This window comes from Rhinolophus sinicus, linkage group LG02 (genome assembly GCF_036562045.2).
Source record: "Rhinolophus sinicus isolate RSC01 linkage group LG02, ASM3656204v1, whole genome shotgun sequence".
Taxonomy (NCBI): domain Eukaryota; kingdom Metazoa; phylum Chordata; class Mammalia; order Chiroptera; family Rhinolophidae; genus Rhinolophus; species Rhinolophus sinicus.
Window position 1 is genome coordinate 92,583,633 of NC_133752.1, and position 18,687 is coordinate 92,602,319.

The 18,687-nt window shown below is 37.1% G+C and overlaps 1 protein-coding gene across 1 annotated transcript in view; it reads left to right on the forward strand.

Moving 5' to 3' along the window:
• MALRD1 (MAM and LDL receptor class A domain containing 1) overlaps nt 1-18,687 on the forward strand; it is a 541,690-nt gene that overhangs the window by 421,232 nt on the left and 101,771 nt on the right. The window contains exons 33-34 of the mRNA XM_074324842.1: nt 1,492-1,693; nt 16,804-17,067. Of these exons, the coding sequence (XP_074180943.1) occupies nt 1,492-1,693; nt 16,804-17,067 (466 nt within the window). The remainder of the gene's footprint in view (nt 1-1,491; nt 1,694-16,803; nt 17,068-18,687) is intronic.

Consider the following 18,687-nt stretch of genomic DNA (forward strand, 5'->3'; position numbering starts at 1 on the left):
GTAATATTATTCTCTCCTGATAGTATATATTTTGAATAAATATTTATAGGGTAAATTATCTGTAGATAAATTTTGACATAAAAAAAGTGAGAAAGTAAGATTTTTCAATAAAGGGGAATGTGATTGGACAAAACGACTATTACAATAAAAGAAAATTACTGTCCGTGTGTTTTTCTCTTCTCTGGGTCTTATTTTTCTTATGTGAAAGCAAGAGTCGTATAAGTTATTGCTGACGTACATTACAAGCTATATATACATATATAAATATATATGTACATTGTGTATATATATATATATATATATATATATACACACACACACACAAAGGAAATGATACATATATCATATATATATATATATATGTATATGTATATGTATATGTATATGTATATGTATATGTATATGTATATGTATATATGGAATCCAGGGAAATAATAACTGTAAAAGTTCAGTGAAAAAAAAAATGCAGGAAAAATATCTCTTCAGCTTTACCTTTTCTGTTGTTGTTTAAATACAGATTTCTTTTTTTTAAAGAATGCTGTGAACTGGCAGTTTTTGTTTTGTTTTGAAATGCTTTTTACTGTTTAAAAAATGATTATAGAACTTGACATGTTGGTTGCTTTCAAAGTTAACTCTGTGTCTATTTCATTTCTTGTTTGTTGAATCTGTTACTCCTTGCATTTTAAAACGTCCTGAATATTGATGTTAGTTAATTCAAGAAGCTTTTCTGTCAAAATGTGAAATATTTTCTGCACATTACTTTGGTTTCCGAAATGACTTGTATATTCTCCTATTCATGTAGTATGAGGATTTTTTTTTTCTCCAGTGACATGACCTTAATGGAACATGGATGACGTTCTTTAGCGGTGAAAAATTCTGGTTGTATACCACCTCCAACTTTTCAGTTACTTAAAATGGTTGCAGTTTTTATGATGTCCAATTTGGTATGCAGAAATTACATGACAAAACCAAAGGTCTAATTCACCAAGGAAAATAAAATAACATCCATACACTCACTTTATAACCACAGTTTGTATGTATAGAAAATATTACGTTGCCAGACTCCATTCTTTCATTAACAACCTGGAAGCCCATAAAGAGCAGAATCAGAGTTCAAATGCAGGCAGTCTGGCTCCAAGTTTGTCTTCTGAACCACCAAGCCATGGTTTTGAGATGATTGGTTTATTACATGGCCCATTAAAGGGAAGGGCTAATCATATTTTAATTTGCAGCAGCTGACAGGGTATGTTGATATGAAAATCAGATTAGTCTCCACATGTCAAAAACATAAAAACATCAAGTCAATTTAGAATAGTCTGCAGGCCTCCTTCTTTTTTAAACACCATGGAAACAAGCCAAAATAATTCAATAGTGGTTTCCATTCACATTGAGTAAATCCTGCCTTGGGTAGAAAGTACCCAAGTACACTTCTACTGTCCCAACCCATAAAAAGTTGTTTTTTCTCTGTTTTGTTCCCTTTTATTATATTAGGTGTATACCATTGAGGAATCTGGGCTAAACATCCTGGTTTGGTCGGTGATTGGGGACACGAGAGCCGGTTGGATGTATGCACATGTACATCTCTCCAGTAACAGTGCGTTTAAGGTGGCATTTGAAGCTGATTTGAGTGGAAATGAAGACATGTTTATTGCCCTTGATGATATCTCCTTTACCCCAGAATGTGTTTTTGGAGGTAAGCGATTCCTTCAGAAGATGGGATATACAAGTATTGTTTTTAATATAGAAATGTAGAAGAGGTGGGAATTTTGAGGAATTGCATTCCTTTCCAGGTTCAATCCTATTCATAGATTGAAGAAAAAATAGTATATGTTGTAGAAAAAGTTGTATATGTATATATGTATGTTTCACTTTACCATGAAATTTTCATGTCATCTAGGCAACAAAATAACTTTGACTAAAGTTCTTTAAGAAATATAGTGGGAATTTTGTTTCATCAATATAGCTTTATCATCTACTTTATTTCTTTCCAAAGGTTTGCAATAATTGCTCAAGGTAAAGATCCCTCTGGTCACCCAACATATTCCAGATTGTCTTTTTCATCCATATTAGCTTTTCCCCTTCCTGGAGCCGTTTCCCTTCTCCTGTTTCCACTCTACAATCTAAAATTCTTATTCTATTGTATCAGAAAAAAGAGAAGTCCTGTCATTAACTCCTTTTGAAAGACAGTATCCCCTTAACGAAAATCTGAATTTCTGCTGCTTAAGATGTTTTCACTAAAGTAGCTATTTGTTCTCATAAAGTCATCAAAGTGTCAATGCTACATATTAGGGTCATTGTCTTCCTAGCTACTAGATGCTTCCTCCAAAATTTTGTTCTTAAGTCTTATTCAAAAGTTTCTTCTCTTTGAAGGCCACATATCTGGGTTCTTATTCTTCTCACAGTTTTCCTCTGGATCCTAAATCCTGGGCAATCTCAACTTCCAGCTCATTCAGCATGTGTAAAACACTGGTCACCTTCATAAATATGTTTCCTTATGAACCAACTCCCATAGTTACATTAGTGACCTTATCATCCCCTCAGAAAATTTAGGGTTGAAAATTTCATCTAGTCGTTATATCTCCTACTTCTTGATTACTCCTCCTAAACCTGTTTTCTAACATAATTAATAAGAAAATACAGAGGGTGCAAAAAAAAAAAAAAATGTATAGACATTTTAAGAAAGGAAAACTGTGTTAAAATTGTAATACTCAATATATACTGATAACAAAAGATGGATAAAAGTCACATTTGACTTCTGGAATTACAAGAGGTGCTCAAAGTGGTTACCATCAGCGTCCAGACACTTCTGATTACGGCGAACTACTGCTTGAGCAACATTGTCCAAAGGGTCCACTTGTGTACATTTTTTGGCACCCCCAGTATATAATTCTAGGTTTGTGATGCTTCCTGCTTTTTCCCCCGTAAAACGGCCTTTTTTGTATTTCTTCCTAATAATTCCAAATTTAATGATCTAACAACTCAATTCCATTCTCAGTCAGCACTTTGAATTACATTATGTCCTCTTCTGTTTTTCATTTTTAACATATATTTGGGCCCTAATTACGAGCCAGGCACTCTGCTAAGTATTTTGTATTTATCATACCACTCCTATAGGACAGATACAACTATCCAGCTTATATTCAGTCATAATGGTTTTATCAGTCTTTAAAACTGAGTTATTATAACCATTTGTATTTTCCAAAGTGCTGCTGGTCTTGCTTATTGGGACAACTAGAATTATGGTTTATCCCCTTAGCTGGGCCTTCAGGGGTCCAGACACACGTGTTTCCCATCCCCTTGCGCTGTTTTTCTACAATCCTCGAATCTTCCAACCTCTCCCTTGAACTTTCTTTACTCTGTCGATGTTCTTCTATCTTTTGAATGGAAAATCGAGCCCTTTTGTAACAAATTCCCTTAGTTTTCTCTTTTCCACCTCCAAATGTACCTGTGTCTGCAACCAATCTCTTTTTTGTCACCATTTGTCTCAGGAAAACACCCTCATTTTTCCAAGAGTAAATGTCTTGGTCATTTCTGTTCTCAGCTCCTCCCAGTCACTGTGTCATCAAAGTCTTCTCTGTCCTATTATCTTCAGTTTCTTTTCTTCCACTGCTCATTCTTAGCTCTTGTCACACACAGACACACACGCACACACACACACACACACAAATATGCAGATATAATTTCCTACTAGTTTTGAGCTCCACTAGAGCAAGAGGAGCTTGTCTATTTCCTCTCCAAAGCCTAACACAAAAGCTATGAAGTCCACGAACTATGGAGTACAATTGAGTGGGGCTTGAGATGGGTCACATGGTTGCTGGGTCCATGATTGGCAGGCCTGTTACCAGGGAAATGGACAGGTATAGTTCCTGCTAGTTTCCCTGATAGATGATACTACCTCTAGGATGACAGTCCAGCTGTGCTGGAGCCAGGTCATGGGGTTACTTCTGTTTGTGTTATCGAGTCTGCAGATGGCAGACCTGTTACCAGACATGTGGACATGTGTGACACCCACTGCATCGCAGTGTGTGTCCCAGAGCATGCAGGACTGCCTACAGCAGGGCTGTAGCTGGATCATGGGGATGCTTCTAGATCCCCAGTAATGTCCAAGATCAGCAGGTCAGCTGCTAGGTGTGCTGGTGGGTGTAGCTGTCACCAGGTCCTTGGATGGGCATACCTGTCTCCTGACCATGGTAGAGCAAGACTCAAACCAGGTCACAGGGCTGCCTCAGGGACCACAGTCAGCTGGGCTGTTATAGGGCACACAGAGAAGCATGTCCTCTGCTGGTTTTTGGGTGAGCAGAATTACCCCTGGAACATGGCAGAGCAGGGCTGGAGCTGAGTCACAGGACAGCTTCAGCATCCACAGCCAGGACTAATGTCTAATGTGACAGTCCTGCTTCCAGGGGCACAGATGGGTGTTGCTGGGTCCCTGTATGGGCAGGACTGACTCTTGACCACCATAGAACCATAGAATAGGTATAGAGCGAAGTCACAGGATGGCTTTAGGGCCCATAGTCAAGTCCAAGGTCAGCAGGCCTGTTACTGAGGGCAGACAGGTCTCCTGGCAGATAGAGCTGGTGTAAAACTCCAGCTAAGCAGAGCTATGTTGAGGCCACAGGGGGAAAGAGCCGCTTTTGGTCTGTAGCCAGGACCGCAGTCAGCGAGCCTGCCACCAGGGTGTGGGCCTGCCTTCTCAGAGTGGCTGTCCTGGTCTTGGGCTTCACCAGCGTTTCACAACCTCCTAGCTGGATCCCAAATCTCCCCCAAAGGTGCTTTTGTCCCTGGATGGCTGCCAGATCACTGTTTGTACAGAGGGGCTCGGGGATGTGAGCTAGGGACCTGCTATTCTGCCATCTTTCTGATGTCTCTTCATACAGAATTTTTAAAGGCTTTCACGAAGGAAAAAATTTACATTTATGCCTCAGAAACCTTTGGTAAAAACGATCTTTTGAGTGTTAGCACTTAGCCAGGAAAACTTCCTTTCCTAGTAACGCTGGATAAAAGAAACATTTTTTTCCCATAAAAGTCAAAATTTATCAAAGTTTGATAAATTCCTCTTCAAATTTTCTATTTTTATTGGATGAAAAAGCCCAGAGTGGAACACAGTTATCCAATGAAATATGGCTATAAAAAAAATGCAAAATTTTTGATAGTACAGGAGCTGCTACAATGAATGTTTGTTGAACAAAGCAAGAGAAAGAAGATGAAATAGATCTTTATCAGGTTTCATTTATGTGTGTTCTTCCTCATTCCTCCTCAGAGAATGTGAAACTGTTGATACCATTAAAACTACTTGCTTTTTCCATCTTTCCTTAGTCTAGATTCAAATGAACAAAGGCAATAAATTAACTCAGATAAAATTCTCCAGGTTTTATAGGACACCCATATTTTTACATTCAGCATACCATCTTTTTTCTCATGCCCATATTAACATCCTAAGATTAGAAACAGCTAACTCTCAACTTCATGTCAACTTCATATTATGTTTTTTGTTGTTGTAACTACCCTCCCCTCTCCAAAACCAAGTGCACTCTCCCGTAATATGAAGGGATACAGAACTATAACATTTGTCATCACAAGTTACCTGTAGCTTTCTTTCCATTTAGAAGATTGTCCTATAACAGTAGCCCCTCTGTCACTGCAACCAATCTTTACTTTCTGCGTTATTGCGCCTACATTCTCCCTTTAATTACTTTTGGTTTCCCAGGGCAACATTTTCTAAAAGGAGACATTCTCCATGCAGTTATATTCTCCAGCAAATCTGAGTCAGCAGAGAAATGTATTTATTTTCATAGAGTGTTTTCTTTAGCCATGTGAGTTTCCAAGGGTGTTTGCTATTTTTCTCCTATAATTTGAAACAAAGAGGATCACGGTTTGCTCCATGAGGAAGAAACATTTTACAGGGCTGGTTGGACATTGCTGCTTTTAAAACTGTATAAGAAATCATAAAGTATTTGAAACAACAATGGGGAAGAAATTATAAGATGCTTGAAGATGTGGTACATATCCACATCATTTTGTCAGGAATCTAATAAGAGGACAAATGTCAGTCGATACAACAGGAGGGGCAGTAATAGGTAGGAAGCAGATTATCTCAGCATAGGAGTTTATTGGTGTCCTGGGATGAATAATAACCTCTCCAATCGCCATGTCCTTCCTGGAATCTCAGCATGTGATCTTATTTGGAAGTAAGGTCTTTGCAGGTATAAGTAAGATATAAATTCAGATGAGGTCATATTTGAGTAGGATTGGCCTTACTACAATATAGTGTCCTTATAAGAAGAAGAGAAGGGATGAAAAAACAAGCATACATGGAGAACACCATGTGATGAAGGAGGCAGAGATTGAAGTAACGTCTTTATGAGGTAAGGGATGACAGAATTGCCAGCCAAACCGGAAGCTGAGAGAAAGGAATGGAGGGGTTCTCCTTTAGAGTCTTCAGAGAGAGTGTGGCTCTGTTAACCCCTGGAATTCACACTATTATCCAGCAGAACTGTGTGAGAGCAGGGCTGTAGCTGGATCATGGGGCTGCTTCTGTTGTTATTCATTCATTTCTGTTGTTTCAAGCCACCCAGTTTGGGGTACTTTTTTGTAGCAGCACAAAGAAGCAAATACTGGTGGCACCAGTGAGATCTACATTATAATCCAGAACTGGGTTCATATACTCGTTAAACCACTTGCTGCCCATTTGACCTCATTTTCTCATCCATGAAATCTACTTCCTCCCTATTACTGCCCCTCCCGTTGTGTCGACTGACATTTGTCCTCTTATTAGACTCCTGAGAAAAAAAGAGAATTGCCAAGATTTAGAAAATGTGCCTTGCCCAACAGTTTCATTCACTATTTCAGGCAATTGAAGAATCATTTAGAAAAATCTAATGATTCTTAAGTAACCTAAGATACCTTGTCTTACAATGAATAACATTCCTAAGGGAAAAAATGCTGAGTCTGATGCTTCAGTACATAAATATACAGTAAATAACAACATTTGCTGCTGTGTATTGAAAAATCTAAGAAAAAAACTCCAGTTTGGGGAGGATAAGTTTATGAATAATTTTCCAACTATTTTTGTTGAATCAAAAGAAAAGTAGATCTTCAGGGAATGATGGCAGATTCCAAAGAAAAGAAATACTATCCCAGGGCACCTTTATTTATCTTGATTTGGTAAATATAAAGTTACAGCAACTAGCAAGTTGCCAAACAAAATAAAAAATGAAATTCATAAGGAACTCAAAGAAAACAGGCAGCCACGAGTTCTTATTGTTTATATTACCACTGCCAAATGACAGTAGCTCTCACCTCCTTCTTCAGTGGAGATTCTCATTCTTGCTTCACATCTCTGGACGTGAACAGCAAGTATCACTCTGGAACATTTCAAGGACAGATGTAGTCTCTTGAATGCACATTATTTAAAGGTGGAGATGTTTGTCATCTTCATCCTTTATATTATATCATCTTCAATGATGTATTCTCTAGGCCTAGAAGAGTCCCTGTTATACAGTCGTCACTCAATAAGTGTGCCCTATGAATAGGAAATAAATATGTTACATGAATAGATGAATAGGTAGACGTTGTCACCCACTGAATTTGTATGGCACCTCCTTTTAGTAGTACCAGTGAACTTTCCTCCTTCCAGTCTTGTTCTGAAACCCTTATTTGGGGGGGGGGGGGGAGAGAGAGAGAGAGAGAGAGAGAGAGAGAGAGAGATTAGTGAACTGTCCAAAAGGTTTTGTCATTGGGGAAATGAAATGAATTATCTCAAGTCCCTTCCAAGTCTGACGTTTTATGATGGTATGGGACCAATTTGTAGAAGACGATCAGGAAAGCAGAAGGGAGGCACAGAGAATGACACAGAAAGCAGAAAGAGAGTCCAGAGAGAATGAGAAGGGAGTTAAATGGGGCCTAGGGGTTAGGGCAGACAGGTAAAGGCAGAAATGTCATTGCAATTAGATGCAGAGTACTTCTCACTACTTGGTGTGTTTATGAACTTGAGTAAGTCAGCCCTCCATTCAGTGTTTGTTGAGACTACCGCATGCGGTCCTGGATTTGGATTAGAAGGGCTGATACAAATATAATAGTATCACCAGCTCTCCAGGTGTTTACAATCTAAGGAACTATTGGGATAATGATACATGCCTGGAAGTTTAAAGTAGTCTAAAGTGTATTTGAGACTCTCTCTCACTCCAAGATCTTTGATTCTAAGACAGTCTCATTTGACTTGGAGGCAGCAAATTACCAGAAGTAATTTCTTGACACACTGATGACTATTTGTGAGAGATATATAGTGGCGTGCTGGTAAACTACCTCTCAGAAAAGGGGTGGGGGCAGACAGCCCTGATTTGTAGCATTTGCCTATTTCCTTGGTGTCAACACTGCCAGCCTGGTTGATTTCAGGTTGCCAGTGTGACAGCACTAGATGTGCAGTTGGGAAAAGTTGCTCAGTCAGCACAACAGGCTGCAGCACACAGGGTCAGAGGAGCGAGCCTCGGCAGTGATGGTGCTGCCTCCCTCCCAGCTAGGCAGTGGAATGAAAACTGAGGCTGCGGTTCAAGACAGAGCATGAGCACATTTACTTAGCATTAGGAATCAAGAATATCATGAAGGAAACATTCCACAATAAGGATATCTGTGACTTTTGTCTCTCTGTTGACAAAGAGTCCTGCATAACCACAAGGAGATGTCATTCAGTTTTCCGTGCCTTTCTTTTTTAAATACCCACTTTGAAACCAGCTTTTTACTCCTCCATTTCCTTACTCGAAGCATACCTCAGGCTGCAAATTCTAAAGATTTTGCCTTTGTCCTCTCCCCCGCCCAGGACCATTTTGCTGCTCAAACTCTAGTTCAAGGCCTCCTTGTTACTCATCAGAATTTCTGTAATTACTGTGTAACTGATTAATTTATTGACATGTATCATATATAACTACCAAGTTAATCTTCTAGCCTCTGTTATAGTGTAAGTTTCAGAAAAATAGACTTGTATCTTTCTTATTCATCACAAAAATTTTTTTTTTACTGCAAACAAAATCTAGCTTGGGCTAACTTCAGCAGAAAATAAGTTTATTGAAAGGATACTAGAGAGCTCAAATACCAAATGTTTAACTGAGAATCTCAAAGAGAAAAAATGAGTTGGAAATAAGTAAAATTGACTAAATCAGTGGTAAAACCAGCTAACTCCACTGCCTTTAAATAATTGCTTTCAAAGCTGGGCTATCTGCTCCCCTGCCATTACTGTGAATAATCTCTATTTGTCCCTGTGTCACACTCACAAAATTAAAAGAACTTGCTGGAAGCATACCATAGACCAAACCCAAGTCATGTGTCCATACTTCAAAATCTCCTTAGTTATACTTTCATATATAATATCCACACTATCCATCTTTGGTTGAGGCCATTCCTCTCTTTTTCATTCTTAAAATCATAATCAAGCTTGAATATTCTGCAACATATGGACCAAATTATAAAATTGACCAGCAACAATAAATTCTTTATATATATTCTAATAGTGTGAGAGGAAATAAAAGAGAAACTAATCAAAATACACAAATCCATACAAGTTATACAAAAAGAAGAAAAATGTGTAGAGGCCTACTAAATATATTTTTTATCTTTTAGTACAACTCTTTTCATATCCATCTGTCTCTGTCTGCAAAATGATCCCTTAAAATGGGATCTCTTGCTTTTCTCTGGTCATGTCCCGTATTCTCTCACCTCTATGACTTTAGTCTTACTGCTTCTCTGGCTGGGACCGCCATGCCCTTTGTCTCCTTTTTCTACTTTTAAGAGCAAAGCAAAAGCTACCTGCCTCATGAATTTATTCTTAACCATCCCCACAGAAAGCCAAACTCTGTTCTAGAGTCTCTTAGCCTTAATTTGCACCTCTCCTATAATACATCTTACATGGTATTTTGTGATATGTGTAGTTTGTTTGCTGTCATTTTTAGTTCTTCCACATTGAAAAATCCCCATTGTCATTATCCTGTTTTTTGTTTTTTTTTAATTTTAGTGAGATCTTTAACTTTTTAATTGATTGAGAAGAATAAAAATTTCAAATTAGTATATGCCATAGAGTAGATATCCATTTTATATCACAAGTGATAGTATAGCAATTGTAGATAAATTATTTAAAATGTGGTTTCAATGCATGGGTCATTTTTATAGTTTTGATTCAGTTAGTGATTCATGTACCCAATTTAAAAATGTATAGTGATGAATGTACCAAAAAATTACAAGGTAATGATTATCACTCCATCCTGATTCACTTATTGACTTATAGAATATTACTAAATTTTAAATCTGTTATTGCGGGTCATGAAGTCCTCACAGTTTGTCAAAGGATAGGATAATTCTCCTTAACTCCTGGAAGGGATATTAGATTTAAAGGAGGAAAAAGAAAAAAGGAAAACACAAGAACCAGAAAACGGCATTAAAGTCTAGTACTAAGCAGGCGTATGGGATCAAGACTTAGATTCCCTCATGACTGCATTTGGAGAAGCTTGCCCGTTGTGCTATGAGGTGGTCCATTCTTGCTTTCCTGCTCATCATCATGCTGGAAGGAATTTTGTTGAATTGGGAGAAGAAATCCAAATGACAACCATGAAAAAAGTCAGTCCCAATATGAGCCGTATGCCATTATGAGCCAAATCCACTCGCCTTGTACTGAACCGAACCTGGAGACAAACCACAAATCACTGTATTAAAGGTGAATGCTTTTATGGGAGCAATAACGTTTACCACATCAACATGTGTATTTATATATGTATAGTATGTAAGTGTACATGTAATATATACTTCAATACATATGTAATATAACGTGTACATAAAATAAAACATGGTGTGGTGATTTAGTAATTTCTCTACCATATGGAAACAATAATCAATTCCTAAATTCCTAGTCATTTTTGGAAATTATCATAGCCATTACTGACTCTTCACTCAGACATATTTCACCAGGCCAAGTGTGTCTGAAAGATTCTGGGTGCTTCTCATGGGCAAGATCAATCCGGACCTGTTTTGTTCTCTTGGGCTATTAGAGTCTACTTCTATTGTGGGTTTTCTAATGTCCTGAAACACATGTGTAATTAAATGGAAAACATCCAGACTTAATGTAAACAAGTTTGTTTGTTTGTTGCCTAAGAAATAGAGTAAGAAAGTGACATTGCTTCACTAAAAAATCTGTTTTAAGAAAATATATTTTTTTTAATTAAAAAACAAATGACTTCAACAGAATGACCAGTTTTTCTGATAGCATCTTATTGGCATGTGAGAATGTTTTACCCAGAAAAGACTGATTACTCTTTGTGGAAATAGTTGAAAATAAGAAAATAGAAAACAACAATAACAACAACAAAAACTTTCTTGGCTTACCAAAAAGTAAATGAGTTTATATGTATGAGATCATCTTCACTAATATAAATGTGTTCAAAATAGAAAACGTGAGGCTAGAAAAATAACCAAGTTTGAATAAAAAGGGGTCCAAAAGAATGACAGGCCCATGACTGGGTCTTTTCTGCTGGATGGAGTAGATGATTGATCAAACAGGATGTCAATCCAGACATCTTTGTTTTGTAGACCCTTCTGCTCTTTCTGATTATAAGGTAATTAATGTAAGGTTAGTTAGGCATGCCACCTGTTGGATTCCATATGGGGCAAGGTAACCCAACACACTTTAAAATGATCACTTTTAATTATTTTACTAGAAAGGAATAAAAGCTAGGTGCTTTTGAAAACAATAATACATTCATATACGGCACATCTAAAAGTAAAGCTACTTATCCATAGTCCTCAAAAGTAATACTAAGTTAAACAGAACTATATGTATCCTTGTCTTTACTGCCAATACCATGTTAACTGGAAGTTATAGTACCATAACCACTGTCTCTGTTTGGTTGGATGATAGAGATAGTCAAGACATTACAGCTGGGAGGTCTCTGAAAGACCGCCATAGAATAATAGTTGACTCCTGAGTGGTCTCTATTGCCCACCTCAGTAAGTTGCCTTTCTCCCCTTTGACCTTCCTGAGGCATGTAAAATGGGTCTTCCTAAAGTACACAGGAAATTGAACAACATTCCCTCACAGACAGATTGCCTAAAAATCTTCAGATTTCATTCAATTGTATATACAGAGGGTGCAAAAAAAACATATACACATTTTAAAAAAGGAAAAAAAACTGTATTAAAATTGTAATACTCAGTATATACTGATAACAAAAGATGAATACAAGTCACGTTTGACTTCTGCAATTACAAGAGGTGCTCCAAGTGGTTACCATCAGCGTAATTTTAATACAGTTGTTTTTTCCTTTCTTAAAATGTGTAGACATTTTTTTGGCACCTTCTGTATTTATGGTGTGTCATGGAAAGGTAGCTTTCCACTCTCCATGCTCAAGCCTTCTACACCAAGAAAAAGACCTAAGAAGTAATTGGTGCCCAAACACTCACTCGTAATTTCTGTAAGGAAAAGCCTTCCATTCGTAGGACTGACAATGACATTCTCTTTCCTGGCCCCATCGCAGCCAGCAAAGGGTATCATGCTGCCATATCTGGAATACTCATTATTTCCTCTGCAATTTTAGATTTTATGGGGATAACATAGGTGAGGCTGAATCAGGTGTCAGGTCATTACATCCCAGCAGGACAATGGCACTTAATTCTGTAAGGTCACTGGACTTAAACCTGTAAGGCACTGGAGAATGATTTTTGAGAATTCTTCCTTTGGGAAATGTATACTGGCAGCAACGTGAAGCGTGAATAAAAGGGAAATGCATTTAATAATGTTGTCCCTAAGGTTAGAAATCGAGAGTTCAGCATTTAGGGAATTCTTTAACTGCTAAATAAAGTTACAGTTAATATATAATAGAGCTATCAGGGAACAATAGAATTAAATTAGGCCAAGTACGTAATGTGGTCCAACATTGCATAGAATAGAGGCCACACCAGCACAAAGAAGTCAGACTAAGAACTAGAATACCATCTGGAAATGATAAAATAGGAATGAATTTGTAATCCACCAGGGTCTCTCTGAGTTTCAGGGCTCATGACAAGAAAGAAACGACCAACAACCTAGTATTTCATGTTTTTATATAAGTTTCTACATTGACATAAGTTTTAGATTATTTTGGGTTATATGAAGGCTGAAAATTCTTCATTTATGCAATTTCAGTCACTTGCAGTTATATCACTATTTTTAGTTAGGAAGATATTCTCTATAATCATGGCAAATATTGATGTTGAGTAAAAGTGATAACTCCTTGGAGGCTTCTTAATACATTCTGTTTCTTCAGCTCTTATTTTCCCTGGTATGGTAAATATATTTTTGATTTTCTTTCAAGTCGCAGTCTCTGTAGGTACTAGGGGAGAGAAAAAATTCTGATAATAGGGTACTCATCCCTCTACCACAATCTCATGTTTCCTCTCACTTGTGTTGCCCAACATCCGCTCCCCAGCCTCTCTCCTCCAACCTTTCTATCACTAGTGAATAGCTTCATGGTTTCAAGTAAGGTGTGTGTGTGTGTGTGTGTGTGTACACGTATGTGCATGTGTGCACATGTAAAAGTGCATACACACAACATTTGCACATACATCAGTACCTTACATAAACTTCGAAACTGTCAGTTCTCTCCAATTATATTTATTGTAGCTTTTTAGCCTTGACTACCTGAAGCTATTCACTGAGAACATAATTATCACTTTCTATTTGGTATTCATTCTAAGACACTTAACACCTTCCATATTGAATCCAACTTCTGGAAACGCCTGGATTTCCTTTTGTCTCCTCTGCCAGATTTTTTATTCTTATCTTTTGCTTAGCCTTTTGACAAGCTCAACAAGGCCTCCTGACCTATCATTTATTCCTCATGCTCCTTGCACTTTCCTATATGTACCTGCCAGACTCTTCTATTGTCTTTGCTCCAAATAGAGGTCACCTTCCATCATTCCAGGAATGTTTAAACTCTTAGGTATTGAAATTCAGTAAGAAAATCAAAATGATTCTCTTATGACTCCACATTAGAGATGACTACTTTTTTAATTAAAAAAGAAATGGATATTTTTGTACTTCATAAAGGAACTTAAGATAAACAAAATTGTAATTCAAAATAATTCAAATCAGGAATTCTTAGGAATTACATTTAAAAATTATAATTTCGCCTCTCAATAGCTTTTTGTGTATTTTTCAATGTTGTTAATGAACTCCCTGCCAGAGACAAACAATTACCAATTTATAACTGATGCATTACATTTTAACAATGAGCATTTTACCATTTATGTTCTTGAATATGGCAATAATTGGCAAGAGCTTAATTCCTTCTCTTTAAAACTGAAGATCCTTGCACATATTTTTTTTTTCCTTTCAAAACAAGCAATTAATTTTGCTTTCACTAACCATGTTAATCATAAAGATAAAACTCCATCAGATTATCCTTGGGCAATTTAGGTTTTTTATTGGATTTATATGAAATTCATGAGAATGTTTCATTGTATTTCACTGTAAATCATCCGTAGGAAATAATTTTTATTTCTATAAGAAAGATATTTCAACTGCTGCCCAAACTAAGTGAACAATGAAACTCAACATTCAGCAGGACGACAAAGAAGTAACCATAATGTCAGGAGTTGTAACTGGCTACATAGCACAAAATGAATTCAAGGACGGTAATCAGAGAAATTTCTTGGTTCCTGGGAATTTGAAAGTTAATTAACAATGACAGTTCCTAAACGCTTTTATCCCACGTGGGCTTTTTCCTGCAATAATCTCCTTTCCCTCTCCTAAGATTCACTCTTGGTGTAGCACGCGCTATGCATTTGACAAGTGTTTAAGAGGCGTGTCTTAGTCTGTTCAGACTGCTAAACAGAAGATCAGAGACTGGATTGTTTACAACAACAAACATGTATTTCTCACAGTTTGTGAGGCTAGAAAGTCCAAGGTCAAGGTGCCAACAGATTTGGTGTCTAGTGAGAAAAATCCCTTGTGTTCCACCTACTCATGTCTTCTTTCACCTCAACCCCTGGCAACCACTGATCTTTTTACTGCATCTGCATTCCCCTTTTCCAGAATGTCACAGAGTTAGAATCCGACAATATGCAGTCCTTTTGAGAATGATTTTTTTTCACTTAGTAACATGCATGTAAAGTGGTGCTAAGATTTTCAGTTTATAAAAGACAACACTTGATAGTGTTCATTGTTTACAGAATGGTATGAAAAGATACTACCTGTAATAATTAGGTAATTCCATAGGTGACACTCCAGAATAAATACATTAATATTAAAATTTTAGGCAAATTTTTTAACTTCTCAAAGAGGATATGCAGCAGAACTCTTTTACTTCAAAAGATAAACATTGTGCATCTTTCAGGAGTACACATTTTACTTGAAATGAGTACTGGAGGAAGCCTTGTATATTAGAAAGCATGTATATACAGAACTTTCGTTAGATAAAACAAGGACCTTAAAAGAAATGTTGAGCTGATGGACAAGGGCTTCTCGCTACGAACCTACTTAGACTCCCTTAGGTGTGCAAATTCATATTCCTCTGTATCAGAAATGTTTCAATGGAAAATTTGAGAAGTGATTCAAGAGGAATTTAATTTCAAACAAGATACATTTTGATGGTTGGATACTATGCTGATTCCCAGGAACAAAGACTCCCTAAGCCGTCCCATGGATCTCAGATACACGGCTTTGATCATACAGTTTGTGTCTTAAATACATCCTGGTTATATGTAACCACCCCTGAATGAATGGAGAGGGAGAACTTTCAAATTTCATTTTTAAAATGAATTCATAATACCATCTTTATGTATGAAATAAATCATTCTCCTATAATCTATAAATAAAAGTAGTTGAAAAATGTGAAGAACTCAAACTCCTGAACTGGTCCCCTCTACTGTCATTTTTTTCTCCCCTTAATGTACTGATGAGCCCATCAACAACTGTCACAGAGACAATTGGGAGAATAAGGACAGTTCCACTGATATTGCTGCATGTTAGTACAGCGTATGAGACTCTATGCTCACACTTTAAGTTTTTACTTAGACTTGACTTAAACTTTTGCTGCAGAATAGTTTCATGTGATGAAAGTTTATTAAACTGACATGATATCTTTGGATACTCAGAATTCCTAGGCATCAGGATCCTCATTTATAGAAAGAGTTGGTTGGGTTTGAACCACATTATCTTCAAGATTCCTGTTGCTGTAGTATTCTGCCTTAAATTATGACTTCATCTGCACTTCATTTGTGGCAGCACATGACCTCAAGGCCTTGAGCTAGAAGCAAGACCCAAGGCCAGAGGACAGTGCAACAAAACCCCTGCAGTCCTCTGCTTCTGAGACTCAACCCCACCAGGGTCGTAAGAGCCAAATTCCCCAAGTGGAGGCCACCAAGAAACAGTTGATAAACTGTATACTGATAAAAGAAGAATTCCTCTAAATTCTATAATTGTCCGTGCAGCTGTCCAAAGTACCTAACTGACTCTATGAAAGTATCTTTACCCTCAAGGAAAATCTGATTTCGAGGTCAAATTTTAGACACACGAATCGAAATTTTTCTTTAATTTGAAAGTATCGTTTTTCATGACAACTATGCCCCTTTTAAGAATGTGTTTCTGAGGTTAAGATAAGGCCTACTCTCAAATCATGTTTGTATGTTTTGTAGAGTTCATATTATTCCTAATTGGAAATTAATTTACTTAAATTACCAAGTGTTTCATATTTATCCAAGAATACATGTATCCTATAATGTTTCAACCCTGGTCAAAGAGAAAACTCTCCTGATGCCAAAAATGACTTGACTTGTTCTCTTTTTTAGGTCCTGTAACAACACAGCCCCCGCCATGTGAAGCTGATCAATTTTCTTGTGTCTATACACTCCAGTGTGTCCCTCTCTCAGGGAAATGTAATGGAAAGGAAGATTGTATAGACGGATCGGATGAAATAGATTGCTCTCTCAGCCCCACTCCCCAGCTTTGCAGTAAAATGGAGTTCCAGTGTTCTACCCACGAGTGCATCCCATCCCTCCTGCTGTGTGATGGAGTGCCCGACTGTCACTTTAATGAAGATGAATCCAGCTGCTGTGAGTAATTTCACTAACTCAGTGTGCCATGGAAGAAATGTTGTTTGGGACTGACAGAGAGAGCTTGACAGACAGAGCAGAGTTCTCTGGAGTCCTAACTTGAAGTATCATCAGTAACATAGATGTTTGTGTTGTGTTGCTAAACAAAGCATGTAGCCCTTGCTTAGCATTTCTGGAAACATTCTGGAGGTGGCCACACTAATCTCTGTTAAGCTTAGCTGATTTCCTTTCTTATTTACATCTGGGCCATTCATATGAGGATGCTCTTAGGTGTTGGTTATTTTCTTAACAAATGTTTGTGGAAATGGATTGAAGTTGTATAATTATAATTTCTTCCCACTATAATGTTCATGAAGATGCTCAAGCAAAAGGCTATGGGCACATGTCCATTTTAATGAATATTTGTAGTTAGGGGTTGGCCTGGACAACTACCTGGGTAAATATAATGTCTTTAAGAGCTCATGTAATAGTAAATCCTTGTCACTTACTACCTGTGCAATCTTGGGAGAGTTGTTTGGGTCAGTCTCATCATCCATGTAATAACCTACCTTACAGGACTCTGAGGATTTGAGAGAATACATATAATATCCCCAGCCCTTCATTGATGACCTTCTATTTTTATTATAACTAGCCTATGTCAGCTAGGGAAGGAAGACTTTTAGTTAAGTAATTACACAAATCTTTAAGGTGATCACATGATCATGGTAGAGTCAAAGCACCACTAACATTTTACATAATCATTTGTTTTTATATTATATTGCACTATCTTATATTTTTTGGCAAGGGCTGCAGTGATAGAGTTCCATAAACTATATGTTAATGACCACATTTTGGGGTGGGCGGGAGGGAAGTAGTAAACAGCAATTTGAAATATAACCATATGTTTGCCACCCAAAGTCAAACACAATGTGGTAGATAGATGATGTATTACAGAACTGTACTCTTGAAACCCATGTAACTTTACTAACCATTGTCACCCCAATAAACTTTAATTAAAAAAAAAAAGAAATGTAATCATAAGAGGGGATCTTTGAAAGAAATATAAGGCAATTTCAGCACCCTGTTTAGTGCGGGCATCAGAATTATGATAACTATTGAAAAAAGAGTAAAGATGAAGGAAGGAAAAAGGAAACAGCCCTAGGATGTTTAAAAGCTTTAGCCTTAAATCTGTGAACTTCTTTTCCTGGCTTAGCCTTAGAGATTGGTTTTCTGTCTCTCTGTTATTGAGTACAGGTAATAAAGCCAACTTGCCAGGTCTTATATTTTCTTAGAAGCAAGGTAAACAAATGGAAGCAAATAAAGAAAATGAAGCCTGCCAAATTACTTATCCATGTTCTCCTCAAGGCCTTATTATAATTGGGCTGGTAGAAATCTTATTAAGTTCCATATAGTCATAAGATATTTGACTTCAAATAACAATGCTGTTTAAAGAGAAGCTTAGAAAAGTACTGTATCCTTATACTTTTAGACATTTGTTGAAAATTGGTGTTTGATGAGGTGGCAACATATGAAGTTCTGGTCTTGAAGGGAAATAAGTCCACATTGTATGTAGACTGTTATGAGAGAATTGCTTCTATCCATCTCTAAAATATTTAATTGAGTCATGACTGTGTGTAGAAA